Raw genomic sequence first — 15,643 nt, 5'->3', positions numbered from 1 at the left:
TAACTGCTCATTTTTTCCCTTAGCTTTTGGCTCCAGCTCAGCACCAAAGCCTGAGGCTTTGTGCATTTATCAGAACTTCGTAGTGCTGTGTTGAGGCTAGGCCACAGGGAACTGTGCAGGCATAGATAAATCCAAACCCATGGCTCCACAGCACATGTGCATCAACATAGAACACAGTATAAAACCTTTCTCCCTCACTGTGCAAGAGTTCTAGCTTGCTTTGTCACCGTTGTTGTTCAGAAAGACAAAATGAATGGTCTATAGCTTTTCTTGTAGCCACAGTGTTGTTCATGATGCTACTTGTGACTGTGTCTGAGACTGGAGCTGCTCACCCTCTGGCTCTGAACGGGACCCCAAAGATGTGACCTGGAAGGGCCGGTAGGGTTTGCCCTCAGACACGGGGACTTCCACGCTCTCCTCTGATGACACGGTGACATCGGGCTGTGATTCAGAAATAGACGACAGGAACTGGTCCATGTCAGCTTTCTGCTCCTGGAGTAGTTCGTCTAGTGCAAAGACAAATGACAGAGTGTGAGGCACATGAGAAAACCTGGCACATGGCAATAATGTGCAAAACCAGAGTTTCATCAGTCACTGTTAGCATTGTTTTTCCACCAGTAAGAGAGCTACTGGTGTTGGAGATATCCGCTCTCATTTCTGTTAACTACCAATTAGTATTTTTCAGAGTGTTGTTTTCTGTGTAAATCTCCACATCTCCCCACAGGATGCTGCATGGAGAAAGCTGTGACCTACTTCTGTCACTGCACCCGCTCTACTTTAATCTGTACTGCAACACCATGTTTGGTTCCTTTAATGAACCAAAGGAAACAAAAGAAAATAATAAAACACGGCGGACATTGGCAGTCTTCGGTTGTCACGGGAAATAAATAAATCCTCTGCACAGTTTACAGTTTCAGATCTAATCGTTAAAATGAGAACTGGTGATTGAGGGCCCTAAAAACAGAGTAGTAGCTTTATTCATTTCCCTCGATAAATTCATACTGAGAAAACACACACATATAAAATAAGAAAAAATAAAGGCCACAGGAAATGTGATGTATTGGCTTCATCGCTGACAAATGTGCGACTTCCATCACCGTCTTCATTTCACCTAATTCTTCTTACACCACACAAGTCATGACTCACCAATTTCATCCTGAATTTCCTCGGCCACATGAGGGACATTGTAGAGGAGAGACAGACTCTGGTTCATCCTCTCCTCAATTACACGCAGGTGGGTCATCACCTGTTGTTGGAAAAAAACAAACAGCGCTGTGATTTTATGATGGGATCAAAGTGAAACTGCTCCCCTGAATGGAAAGAAAAAATTTCCTCTTACAGTGTTACCATTTACAAGCAATGTAGCCCTGTAGCTTTGATTATTATTGTCAAACTTTTAATTGTTAAAGTTAAAAAGTTAATAATACAATTTATCTAAGGCATAAAATCAAGAAAAGAAATACACTGGAGAAACAAATTTTTTTCTGATAAATTACTAATAATTATAAATCACTCATTAAAACAGTTGTTGATTTATTTTATGGCATTTAGCAAATCCACTAATTCAATTATTTTATCAACATGAATATATTGACAACTAATTACAGAGTGAATTGCCAAATATTAGTATAAAATCATCAGCCCAGCAATATTTATTTAAAAGCTGACACTAACAAACCAGAAAAACACCTTATTCCAGAAAATCCCCACATAATTTGTAGGATTTGCACCGGGAGGCTGTGCAAATCATGGAGACGATGAGGAAAAACATGGTGGTGTGTATGAGACGATTACAATCATCCCCAGAAACACTTGTCAGCAAGAAAAGACAGCAGAACAGAAAATGATGAAGAAGCGAATGAGGAAGCTCTTTCTTGTTTTATCTTGGCATGCAAACTGGAAACAGCAACAAATTCCTAGGCCACACCACACCAGCAATAAATGAAATGAGTGGTAAATAAATTCTGCCAACAGTCTAAACATACTCAGTAGAGAGAGTTCACACATTGACACAGAACTGTCACAGAAATGTGCTTTCTGCTAGAGAAAATACTTTCTTAAGATGAACCAGCCAACTCGCTACATGTAATATTCAAATCAGTCCTGAAGCTCTGAACTGACTTGACGTGATCAGTCCCAATGATCATAAATATTACGCACTGGGTAAAAACAAACTCCTCTGATTGAACAGAGAGAAAATTTTGAGTATTCCAAAAAAATCTCCAGTTGCTTTCACTGCAGTATCATTTTTAGAAAAGAGAAATATTTCCAAACTTCTGCTGCCAAATTGGTTGGCAGAAAATGAAACGCTACCAGCAACTGACAAAGCTGACCAACTCTTGGCAGGTAACTGGTGTTTATTTCCCAGTATGGTGATTGACTGTTTTAATCTTCCGACACAAGGCTGCAGTGCACCAGTGCCAGCAACAGATGGCAATAATGCACCTTTCCCAATAAAGACATGCTGCAGCCCCTGTGGCACTTTCCTGTTGACATTTGACAAACAATCCTCATTATGAAGATTATATGTCCCAGTGCTGGAAAAGTGATTTTGAAGCATCAAGCAACCTCGCCTAAGCTACAGAAGTGAGACTGTTATGCCAAGATGATCCCAGAAAGTCACCTAACGCAGGTATCTAAAGCACAGAAAGCTTGCTATTCATAAACAAATGTTTCTTTTGTAATTCACTTCTAAGTCACGTGTTAAAACGACAAAAAGTTGAAGTCGCTCAGAAATTTACGTGGACCAGGCTTGACAAATAAACACTGTGAGGGCACAACACTACAGATCCCACAGATCACCTGAATGCTAAGACTATTGTCCGTTTTTGTTATCAGTAACTACACAAGATGCAGGGGACTGACATACACACATATGAGTCCATCTAACAGAGGAGCTCTCAGCCAAACTCTGTACAGCAGCTCAGAGTCTAGAATTACACAAGACATGCAAAATGTTAATCTTCAGCTGAGGCTTAAGTAAATGAAACACCAGCCCTGCTTCTGTCAGACAAGCCAGCTTACTTCTCCTGGGCTTCAACTCCAAGAAACACACACTCTTTCTACCTCCCACACACTTAGAAACAGGCCAGAGAGGAGCACGCTGAGGCATCATTATCCTTCTCCTGTCTGAGCAGGAATAGAAGGAGGGTAAGATCTTGGATTGGCTCAGCATGAGTTTTCAGATTAACTGTAAAGGCCTCTAGTACAAGATACCTCCAGTGTCAATGGTACTAATTAACCTAACTGAAGTATACTACATCGTCCAATGACTGAAATGATTAATTAATTGTATAAATCTAAGATAAGTAATTCTAACAAAATGCCATCATTTTTTGGTACCAGCTTCTCAAATGTGTGGATCTGATGCTTTTCTATGTTTTTACAGTGGAGTTGGTCAAAAGAGTCACTCTGAAGAGGCCTGGGCATCATCAGGATGAAAACACTCACCTGTGACTTCATCTGAGCAGCCTTCTCTGGATCCACAGCCAGGACATGCTGGTAGTGGCGGATGGTGTGCTGGCGGTCTTTGTTTTCAGCGCGGACGTAGCGTCTCAGAGCTTGCAGGATGCGGTGGGGCTGAGGGGGCATACAGTAGGAAGAAGAGGCTGGTTAGTAGTGATGGCAGGTAAAACATTACTCTGTAATACTGACTTGGACTTACATGGATTAGTATGATGCAATGTTCCTGTCTCGCGTGTATATAACAAGCAATCACCTCTCATTTAAACTTTATCATGAATCTTTTACATCTAGTCACATCATTTTGAAAGTGATGTTTGTTATTCCCAATCATTTTTATTTTTTTCATTCAGAAGATTCAGATTTCATCAGATTCAGGTTAGTTTTTTTACATTGTTAATGTCAGATCATGAAACAACATGATCAAACCCAGTAGTTGTTTGCCTCTCATTAGACATGAACACACTATGTGCCATTAAAGATGAAAAATAACATGAAATTACTATCTTTCCTCCATCTGGATATAACTAAGCTGAAGGATGACAAGACTACTGTTGTCAAACGTAGGGTGCACTTACTCATTGAATTAAACATGACATAAAAGCTTCTGCAGCACCTACTGAAATAGTGTCACTTCACAGATGATGCAATTGCCAGTTTTGGAGGTGTAACGGCAACTGGATAAGAAATTACTACACCCATGTCACGCAATTTTATTAGATTTGAAATTAGTAAAAAATGAAAATATTTATTCATCTTCTGGTAGCGAGCTCAATACAGTTAGTTAGAGAGACAAACAGCACCTTGTAAGGCATGCCAAACTGTGTGCTGGCAAAAGGATCACAAGACAATTAGATAACAGAAATGAAAAAAACACTGTGATTATAGCTAAAGGTTCAAATGTGATTGGCCTGGAGGATTTTGGTATGTGTGTTTATCTGGCTACAGTAATACATCTCCTCATGCTGAATTGCACCTTGGCAGAGTGTCTTCTGACAGGATGTAAATGTGTTTGCACATAGGCCGAGGGGTGGAAAAAGCAGAAAAGATGGTGACAGGTGAGGAGAAGAGAAAAGGTGCTCTCAGAGCTGCTTACCCTGGGGGGGTCGGCCTGCAGGGCAAGCAGGTAGTTCTCCAGGGCCAGACGGCGCCGATCATTCAGCATGGCTTCCACTCGGGCAAGGTGAGTCTCCACTAGCTGCTGCTTCTCACTGGCTGCCTCCTCCTCCAGTGACTCCACCATGGCTTGGAAGTGCTATAATCATATAAATGTGTATATGCACATTAAACAGTATGAAGCAACAGGGCTTCTTCAACTTCTACTTAAAAAAAAAAATAGAAAAACAGTTCTCAGTTTCACTTATGTCGCCTCTCAAGCGTTAGGGACTCATTTAGAAGTGTCCCCACTCGGTTGGTGCCCTAATTTAGCTTCAGAGTGATAAAGATAGAGCAGCCAAGGGAAAGAGAGCTTTAATGACACAGGGAGTAAGGGACCCAGGGCATGTAAGCTGTCATATCTCACCCAAACAAAAAGACAAAGGGGGGCTCCCATGGGGATGGATCAGTGTCTTACCTGGATCAATGTCTGCCTCTCAGCTTTGGGCAGGTTCTTTGCCTGGCGATCAGCCTCTTCCCATTCCTTTCTTACCTGGAGCAAGAGAGAAACACAGGAAGGGAAGGAAATAAAATGGTTGTTATTAAAACAAGACGTTCACAGATTTGACCCCAGAAATAACTGAGATGTGCTAAAAAAGACTCCTGCAGAAATACATTAAAGTATAATCACAGTGTGTGACAAAATTGCCCACAGCAATTTTTGTGAATGTAAGTAGGAGAAAAGGTGCCATTGCATAAAGGTAAGAGGCTCTTAAAGTATGAACTTGGTGGTTGACATGTTCCTGCATTCAGATTTTTAATTTTAAGGATACAGAATTCAGTGAGTCAATATTTACATTTTCTGGCCCCGAATTCTCTAATGGCTGCTGCGCTGCAACAAGCTTAAAAGACTTTTTACTCTTATTTAAACGACAAAAGGTTTTACCATTTGAGGTTTTAAAATAGTCTGGTTGTTTAATATCTCAACATCGTTCCATCTTTATTGCTAAATAATGACAAAATCTGTCACAACCAGCATCAGAGTTACTGAGGACAACTGATGCAAACAGATCTCATCCGCATGTCTTTATCTGCAATTCCTTCCAAAGAAGAAAACAATAAAGGACAACAGCTCTATGAAAAGAGTAACTGTGATTATGGCACAATAAAAAATAATGCTTTCTTTTGTAGTTTTTGGATCAAACGCACATTATTTAACGTTTACTGTAAGATCAGCACAATGCAAAATGTTCTTGGACTTAGTGGTATTGATCAACACAACAGATAATGTATTATGGTAACATTATGCACTGGAGCAGTAAAAGTCCTACTTATTTCCTTTTTAATAATTGAAGCTGTATCCAGAGTCAGCCTGGTAACTCACCCTCTCCATGCGGTTGCGGTGCCTGATCTCCAGCTGCTCTTTAGCCCTCTGGAAGCGGCTGTGCTCTTTGTCATCAGCCGGAGTTTCAAAGTAGATGTCCACATCATCTGTGGGCTGAGGGGTCGGGGGCATGGCTGCAAATTTAGAAACAGATTGTTGTGACAGGGAGACAGATGTGCACAGGAAAAGACAGACAGGCAGACACAGGTAGGCAGAAAGACAAAGAGAAACACACTGGACCGAGGGAGGGAGAGTTGAAAGTGCTGTGCACACTGAAGTTGGACAAAAATCCTCACAGAAGCACTCCTCTCATTGGTGTTATTCCACCCTTAGTAACTCTGATAAATTTGAGGGAATCTGACAGTCTTTCCTTTTGAATTCCTTTCATCTTCCCATCGGCTTTCTGCTGACAGGTCGCGTCTCCAATCCTAAAGAAAATATCTCTGTGTTTGATGGCTGGGTCATGTCGGGGGAGGCCAGAGGCTCTGTTCTGGGTTCCTGCCTATACAGTCACGCAGGACTCACTCCCTGCATCGCTGCAACTCGCAAAAACAATAATGCTCCAGGCTCGCAAACAGGAAAAGACCTTATCATCTCACCCCCACATCAAAAACAGGATAAGCTTAGAGCTCCGATTCCTGCACCGCTTCAGCTCTAACATCATTATATTTTTGAAATGCAAAGAAAAACCCAATTGGTTATGGCAATGAACTGTGTTTGAACTGATGAAAAAAAGGTGTTTGCTGACATGCTGGTGGGGTTCTAGCAAAAGTAGTGGCAGTGCTCTGTGACAGGTTGCTGACAGACAGACACAGACAGAAACATGGACAAATTGCACAAGTGAAAACTGTCAAGCAAACAAAGAAAACAACTCAAGAAAGCATTCATTCATATATGCACATATGCAGTCAAGAAAAAAAATATTTCCTATTTTATGTCTTGAATTTTTATTATTTAAATTCAATTTTTTATTTTATTGATGTATTACAATGTTTAATTTAATTTACTGACAGAATTTTCAGCAATAAAAAAGTGAACAGTTTACAGCTTATTAAATGTAGTTTTTGGTTTCTTTCTTGGTTTTAATCATATTAAATATGGTTGGATTGTGAAGTATTACACTAAGGATATTGTGATAATTTTTTTTTAATTGTTTTTTATTTATTAAAAATAATTTGCACATGATGATAATGAATTATGGGCTACAATCATTATTTGCAGGACTTGATATGCAGTTTGAGTGGAAAAATAAAAACACAGTGAAGTGACTTTAGTGCTAGAGGTATCATGGTAACTGTAGCGTTTTGATGGGTGAGAGCTGAAGACTGCAGAGACAGTCTGTCGGTGACAGACTAAACCTGTATTATCCTAAAGTGGTTTCAGCAGAGAGTCTGCAGCAAGAACACAAGCAGAGAGAGAGAGGGATGTTGTCAACCTGGCCTCTGTCACATGAGACTTACTCAGGCGCTTGCACACGGCCATGCAGTACTCCTCTGAGTCGAAATTGTTGCGGTTGCCGGCACAGCCCCCGTATATGAAGCGCACACACTTCCTCTGGCTCATGTCGAAGTGCCAGCGAGGCATAGAGGCACGACAGGGGCCGGTCTCAGCCTCCAGGGTGCACACCGCTGCCAGGGGACAGCTTGTTAGACCACAAGGGGCAGCACTTGTTCCAGTCTCAATTACTAACACTGGAAACTATGGTCATCTATGCTACATCTACGAATATGACTAAACCATACAGTACATCAAGAATGCAGGAGCAACTTGTTTTTGTCAACTTAAAACATGTGATGAGCAGGATTTAGCAACAGTTTGGCAGGATGATTTGTCCTTGCACTCTGATGAAGCAGAAAAGTACATCACAAGATTTGAGCTGAAGAAAAGGGTAAATGCTGATGCATGCATTTATACAATCACAGTCTGACTGAAATGTAAAAATTAAAAAGATTAGATCATATTTAAGTGGTAGGCAAAGTGCCAATAAGGGAGAGAGAGAGAAGAGAGGGTGGACTATTGGGCATTTTAATCTAAAAGAAATCATTACAAACCTTTCACTTCCTGCAAGGTTTTGTCCTCATCTAGGCTCTCTGACATTTTGCTGATCTCTTTTTTCTCATCCTCGTCCTCCTTATCTGCTTCCTCATCCTCATACACATAGTGGTACTCCTCCTCATCTTCTTCCTCCTCGTCTTCGTCCTCCTCCACTGGCTCCTCTTTTTGTGTGGGCTCCTCGTCAGATGGTGTTTCACTGAGGAGGAGAGAAGGCCGAGGTGATTGAGTGAAGGGGTAGAGGCCAGGAAGAGAGGTGATTTATCAAACCAGGCAGAGCAGCTGCCATAGTTCAATGTCACAACACTTTAATACATCCAGATGGCCAGTAATACCTGCCCTTTGTAAGAGGGTGGGTTTTACACTTGTGATATTTCAAAGACATGCCATGAGCATGAACACAGTTGCAGACAACTACCGACTTCACCCTTTGCAGCTGCTCACCTGTCCTCTACAGCCTCCTCCTCATCCAGGTTGGTCTCGTCAATCTCCTCATCCTCTACCTCCTCCTCTTCATCGTCCTCCTGGGAAGGCAGGGAAGGTGGGGCGGACTCCCCAGTGCGAGAGGAGGGGCAGCACACATACTCGGTGCCGTGGAACTTGTCAATGCCACAGGGCAGCAGCATGCCATAACTGTGCAGCACCATAGAGCTCTTGCTGCAGGCCTTACAGGGACAGAAGAGAAGGAGCGTTAAACTACGTCAAAAGGACTACATCATGCCAGATAAAGCAGCATGTGAATTGTGGTCAGAAGAAACTATGGAGCATAACTTCAATAATAATGTTATTGACATGCCATAACCAAGTTTATGTCTTTCTAAATCTACATTTTCTCTATTACCCTGCAAGAAGACCTGATTCTAAGTATTTGAAACATGACACATTGCCTTGTTAAATTGTTGCCTTTAAAATCCCATGTAGCTACAGCTGTTAACAAATGTTGACCTTAGTTTTAGGTGAAAGTTACCATTTTGTGTTTGAGTCCACATAAAGCAATGAACGCTATATGTACACAGGCAGTCTTAAATGAAAAGAAAGCTATGACGTCAGCAGAAATCTGTTTGCAATCTAATCTCTGTATTCTCTATTCCTTGGCCTAGATGTGTACATAACTTTCAAAAGAATTTTTGTAAGAGCTAAACAGTACTGCGTTATTGGATGTGCTTGAAATTGTATGATATTATTGAAAAGAGCATTCTTTATCCTTTTACCAATCCTGGCAGGTTTATACTACCTTCCTGGCCTGAGAGATGCCACCAGGCATTATTTTTGGCCAGTTCCTTACACTTACCTTAGAGATCTATACACACACAGAATGTAGACATATTGATTTTATGGCTAATTTTCTTGTCATTTCCAGACTAGAAAGATTCATGGGCCGTGTCATGTAGTCCTTTAAATGATATGCTAGTTTTCAGCAAGGCTATGCTCCATAGAGCAGAAGGTACCAAGTACAACTTCGGTGCTGGGAAACTCCAGTGGAGCGGTCCAGGATTAGCCGCCCTGCTTAAGAACATCTCGGTGGCAGCTGGTGCAGGAGGGAGATTGTTTTGAATCATTTTTCTTGCTCAGATGTTCTCAATGCTAAGATTACTGCTTGGTTGTAACCAATTTGATATTGACTGCAGGTTGTTTGTGGCTCTGGGTCTCACACATCATCTAAGGCTGCAGATGATATCCAGGTTCTAAAAGTTGTAATACGTGTTGGACAGCAGTAGCTCAATGGGCTTGGTAAGCTGCTGCTCTTACTGTGGTGGTCAGAGTAGTCCCAGAGGGCCAGCTCTGAAGCTGCCCGGGAGGGATTAGTTGCATTACAGCCACAACACTAATCTGATTATGAGCTGAAATCTGAGGGCTCCCAGTCAGCCTGTGATCAGATGACCTCAGAGACTCTCAGAGACAGGTGGAAAGATGTTAAGAAGGAAAGAGGAAAGACTGGAAAGAATTAAAAATGTGACCAGTTTGGGTAGATAAATTTCTTGTGAAGTGAAGTTGATGCTTAAGACTTCCCACAGGAATCTTTTCATTGCTCCGCTATCTCTATGATACAATCTCCCACTGTTTCCTATGAAGTAATTCCTTCCTTACCTCTTTGGCCACACTGTGCCACTGCTGATGGCTGACGCACATGTCCATTCGCTCCTTGTGGAAGAACTTGCACTTCTCTGGAACCAGAAGCACATCGCTCACGAACTCTCCCACTGTAACAATGAATGACACAGACCAATGTGCCTGTTAGTCAAACCACCAATCTGTCCAAAACAATCACTATTCTGATTGCTGCTCAGCAACACTGTTAGGATCTAAAAAAGGAATAGCAGATGAGATGAGTGAAAAAAAGGAATGATTCAATAATTTATAGCTGCCCGGTCCGTTAAATTGCATTACAGTGTTATAACAGAAAGGGCATTTGACATTTGAACATCTGTCTGTGCACCTGAGGCCGAGAGGGATTCAACCCTCTTATACAGTTGCGCCTGTAAATCTGAAATCAAAATGGCAGTGGAGAAAATCTGATTTCACACTGTGACTCTTTTAAAGTAGTCCAGACTCTTCCTGTGAGTCAATGATATCATTTGCTTGATGAATTCAATTCAGAAATGTTTTATTCATAGCACGAGCTGACAGAAAGCACATCTGTGGGAAATAAAAGACTTGAAAAGCATCTTTTGAATTTCTATGAATAGCTTCAGGTTGAAAACCATGTGGGGGTTAGCATATGGTGCAGGGGTCAAAGGAAAGATTAAAAAGGACAGTGTCTGCCAAAAGGCTGGCAGTGTGACGACGTTCTCAGGTAGAAATGCTGCCATCCAAAGCAGATGGAAAACCAGGTGGAGACAGGCGAAGAGAGAGGGAGAGAAGAACAGAAGCAAAGTTACAGCAAAGTCCAGGATGAGATCAGACTGGCTGAGAAATGGGCGGACTGAAAACACACAAATGAGGGTCTGGAGGTTTCATGACGAAGGCTGGGAGCTGTTCTATAACTGCTCATTTAGTGGTTCGCCACGACCTAGGCCTGAGGCAGAGCTGCTTCACTGGAGCCATGCGAGGCAGGCACAGGGTGAAAAAGCAGTGTTTTGGAAAATGAGAGGGTAAGATAGAAAGAGGAGAGAGCTGGAAATAGCAGAGAACTCAGCAGCTGCTTCTCATCTCCACCCAGGAGATACAGTAACACCCTCTCAAAAAAAAGCTATCCACCCCTCAGCCCTGCAGACCCTCATTCTCCTGTCTCTGTTTTATACTGAAGTCCTGTATTGTGATACAGTTGTCACCTTGGGTTCTGGAAAATTATGATGCTGTTTTTCTGACATTTGAAAGACTAAACACTGAATTGATTGTTAATCACAACAATTTTAAAGGATAACATTCAATTTTCGTTCCATTTTTTGAAAGCTATGGTTACTTTAAGGGTTTGAACTAGGTCTAGGATATGATCAGCTTATAAACTATGATATATTGTCATGGTTTGCCTAAACTACCCAAAGTATATTAAGTAGTTCACAACAGCTCTGTCTTGACTAGCTGTAGCATTTAAATAGAATAATAGAATAATCCAGTGCAACAGACATAAAATAAAACTCTGAAAATGGTCATTCTGCATAATGAGCGCTTTTATGTGTGATGCATTGTTACCAAGTCAAATTATGAATGACTTTTACCCACTTTGTTTGCTTAAAATCATCTGAATATGTATCTTCTCTTCCTTTATCTTCTCTTAACATCCACTGAAATAGACAGAGAGAGCGACCTCAGGTAAAAGCATCATGAGTCCCAGTGTCCGGCACACCGGATGCTAACCAATTCGTTCACTCACACACTCCCTCTTAATTTCATCTCCCTCTCTCTCGCTGCCTCTTTCTCTCACACTCACAGGTTGCTTTGGTTGTGAGGTGGAGTGGGTTTCAGGCAGATGCCGAATGCAGTCACACCGCAGTGGATGATGGATGATGGTGTTTGGAGAGCAGCTGTGCCTCACAAGCATCCTGCTCTGTGTGTGTATGCGTGTGTGTGCGTGTGTGTGCCCCCTTTTCTCTGTGACCTCCTCTATTCATCCATCTTTCCTTTAACCTTCCATCTATCAGACACCCTCTCTAACACTGTCAAGTCCCTACCTTGTCTGCACTACAGACGTTTAGGGAGTGTGATGGTAAGAATACGCCAATGACACCTTCAGTGCCAGGAGGGGGTGAATTCAGTTGAGCAGCAACCAAGATATGCTTCGTTAACAGCATTGCTATTGTGTTTTAAGAGTTTTCTAAAGGAAGCATGCTGTAGTCAAATTTTCTGACAGCATTATTAATCTTTAATAACTTAGATGTAGTTGTTCTCTTGAGTTTGGTTTTAACAATCACTTTGAAAATAGTATCATGTTCCAGGCTTTTGCTTTGATTTTTGGGAGTGTCGCTAATCTGTTGCTTACATTTGCATCACAGATTGTGCCTTTGAAATGGAAGAATTATGATGAAAGGAACACAAGGAGGATATTTGGCTAAGACCAGGATCTAGAAATAATATTTGCAGTTAAACCCTACAGTACTAATTCAATATTTTTAACCACAGACAACACCTACGTCTTAGCTAATGTAATACCCCTACCTTTAGCTTACGTTTCACATACAGTAAATATGTGGCATGTCATGTAATCTTAAGCTTGTAAAGAATGTAGACACATTTTGTCTACAAAACTATGTTCCAAAGTTCAGGCTCATTTCAAAACACTTGGGGTGAAGCAGTGCAAACAGCCAGAGGTGTGGTGCTCAGAAACAAGCCTGGGTTTGTTAATTTCAACATATTCACAATCACATGACGATGATATCAGAAGTTGTCATTGTGTGCTCTACCCTTTGTCCAGAGGCTTAGTCAACAGGAAAAGCAAAATTTGTGCCATGTCTGTAAATGTTACTTACTAAATTCATTTTTTGTAAATACTTTATACCTGCCCAGGAAGTAGAAAGTCGCTCAAAAGTCAAGATCAGAGCAAAGAATGTGATTATTAAGGAATATGACTGATGGTTAACTTTATGAAGCTCTCTGTACAAAAGAAAATTAAAAATGAAATGTAGGTTTGCCTTTTTAAGGATCTTATAAATCTGTGCTTTGTCAGAAAATACTTACTAGCTCACATGTTCTTTTAAGCGTTACCAACAGCTGCTGCAGATTGTTGTCCCAGCAAACTGATTCCCCACAGTTTAATGGCTGTGTAAAAGACAGCCTGCGACACATACTAACCAACACCCCAGTCACACATCTGCCACTGACTGTTCTCACCATTCCAGACATAATAATAAAAAGTCTCTTAAATAATCCTCTGTGGCTTGACATAGACATCATGCTGTAGGGATTAGAGTGCCAAGGAACAAAAATCACATTCATTTGCAGAGCCATTGTTTGGGGACAGGAAACACAGAGGGATTGTGGCTGAGGCTTTGCACAGAGAGATGGAATCCAGCATAACCCATTTCTTCCTTTTTACACTGGGCTCCCTCCTTAGAATTTGCATTATTCATTTGAACCTATTAACTTGGCATGGGTGCTGATCTTACTATTTTAATCATATCCTTCAAGCTATACCCTGCCTTCCTTTGGTCTATTCAATTTTCTTTTTAATTTTACTATCATGAATATACACTGGTGATTATAATACAAAACCTCTGATGTCCATTTCTCTGCAAAACTTTGTGAACATCACAAATAATGAATAATTCAACAGCACTTGATATGATAGAGAGGCCTGATAAATTATGGACTTGAGAAGTGAGGGGTGGTGAGATGGCAGAGGCGTGCTGTGGCTTGTAGCATATGATCAGAGCCCCCCAATTAAACCCCTAACATGCTCCATTACATAATTAAGCAGAAACCCTTTCAATAGCCTTCTTCTTGCCAACACCTCATGTTTATCTCCTTCTCCATCCGTCTCCTCTGTTCTCTGTTCAGGCTTCTCATTTGCAGCCCATCAGAACAGCAGAGAAGGCCTTTGTAATTTGATGGGGCATAAGTTTGCAGACCTTTAACAACCGTGACAAAAATTGTGCAAGAGCAAGCCATGACACTATTTCATTGTGCCAGAAGAGGTAATGAATTGTTTCAATTAAATGTTGCTGAATCATGATGAGAGGCTTTTGGTTGTAGACTGACGTCACAGGCGGCTACACTGAAAACAGGTGGACAGAAGCTATCAGTTAGGACAGGACCACAGAGATAAACAGGTTCAGAATGTAAGATGAGAGCAAAGCAGGGGAATTTTGGAGAGTGATTCTGTGTATGAATCTCTCTCATTTGCATTTCTGTCTCAGCCTCCCTGTGGTCACTCCAGTTGTGGTGTTTGCTGTCCCATGAATTTCCCAAAAGCCTCCTCTCTGTGTTTGCCAAAAATGCTCTTGAATGGTAGCCCATTTCACAGTCCAGTGCAACTGCTAATGGCTTTTTCATCTCAGAAAGCAGCACAACTCAATCAGCAAGAGGCTTTTGGGCAGGGTAAGGGTGCTGGGAAATGTTTGCAGTATGGAGGAAAATGTTTTTCCTTCCTGACATAGCTGAACAAATACAGGGAGAAGCCTTGTTTCAGGACTATTTCTCTGTTACTGAAATCCTCAGAGGCAACTGGGCTGTGCCGTATTTTTGTAAGTCAGGGGGCACAGAGGTGGCATGCAAAGTCTGAGGCCCTATCTGACATTTAATACACTAGAATATAGCCATGTTGCCATTGTTGATTACAGTGATGCTGCAAGAGACAGGAGGGAGAGAGTTGTATATGATGGCACAGGCAAATGGAGAAATGGGGAGTAATAAAGAAGGCCTCTTCACAGACCTCCCTCTCACTGACCCTGTGTGTCTGTGTGATTTTATGGCCACTGTCTGAGGGGGGAAATAAGATTGTGCTTTATTGCTCAACAAGCCTCCCCAGCAATAATAGCTTTTCGGCTTTAGCCCTCCATTCTGAGAGACATTAGCTTCCATCCAGCCTGGATCTGCTCAATCTGCAGCTCAAGGCCAGGATTAGTGAACTGAATCGGACTCCAATATTGCCTTATGTCACTTCTGCGTATGGCTAAGATGTATCATAATATGTTCTGTCTCTTATTGCCCTCTTTAATGCTTCATTCAGCATTAAAGGGGGGCAATAGAGAACTTCTGATATGAAGAGCAAATAACAGCCTTCTACGTGTTCTCAGATAGCCCTTGAACTAATTAGTAGTGTACACCTTACCTAAGCATTTGTAAGGCACCACAATGTGGGCATGCCCTTTGCACACCTTCTTCTCCTTCTTGCACCAGTTCTCGATACGAATTGGCTGGTTGGCTTCCACAACGTTTGTGATTTGGAGCTCAGGATACATCTGTTGGAAGAAGCAGTAGAGAGTGTATATTCAATAGTGACAGAGGATCTTTGTAATGTGTGTGGATGTGCACATGAGCCTGTGCGAGAGTGAGGCGATGTGATAAGTGGAGCTTCAATGGGATCCTTTAATCCACACTTTATGCTCTCTAGATGCCATCTGCTCTACCGTGAAAGAGCACGCAATTTACACTTTCCCCAAATGCCATCAAAATGTCATCAATAAAAGCAATTGAAGCTTGTGAGGAAGGCTGCTTGAAAATGTACAGTCCTGCTTTTTTTCCTGGACAGCTGCATAATAAACCATGACAGTA

General features: G+C 41.6%; 1 protein-coding gene across 3 annotated transcripts in view; it reads right to left on the bottom strand.

Annotated features, from left to right (window-relative positions):
- The window catches only part of aplp2 (amyloid beta (A4) precursor-like protein 2), a 47,825-nt gene that overhangs the window by 7,260 nt on the left and 24,922 nt on the right, over positions 1–15,643 (bottom strand). For 2 of the 3 annotated variants that reach the window (XM_026316792.2, XM_026316801.2), the window contains exons 3-13: positions 15,201–15,330; positions 10,082–10,194; positions 8,438–8,658; positions 7,993–8,192; positions 7,402–7,569; positions 5,942–6,075; positions 5,036–5,110; positions 4,559–4,717; positions 3,451–3,579; positions 1,147–1,246; positions 333–506 (exon numbers count right to left, since the gene is read on the bottom strand). In XM_026316792.2, coding sequence (XP_026172577.1) covers positions 333–506; positions 1,147–1,246; positions 3,451–3,579; positions 4,559–4,717; positions 5,036–5,110; positions 5,942–6,075; positions 7,402–7,569; positions 7,993–8,192; positions 8,438–8,658; positions 10,082–10,194; positions 15,201–15,330 — 1,603 coding nt within the window. The remainder of the gene's footprint in view (positions 1–332; positions 507–1,146; positions 1,247–3,450; positions 3,580–4,558; positions 4,718–5,035; positions 5,111–5,941; positions 6,076–7,401; positions 7,570–7,992; positions 8,193–8,437; positions 8,659–10,081; positions 10,195–15,200; positions 15,331–15,643) is intronic. The other variant, XM_026316812.2, reaches the window with a different exon arrangement.

Source organism: Mastacembelus armatus, chromosome 13 (assembly GCF_900324485.2).
Source record: "Mastacembelus armatus chromosome 13, fMasArm1.2, whole genome shotgun sequence".
Lineage (NCBI taxonomy): Eukaryota > Metazoa > Chordata > Actinopteri > Synbranchiformes > Mastacembelidae > Mastacembelus > Mastacembelus armatus.
The sequence above is the reverse complement of the archived record's forward strand: the minus strand, read 5'-3'. Positions and strand labels throughout refer to the sequence as shown.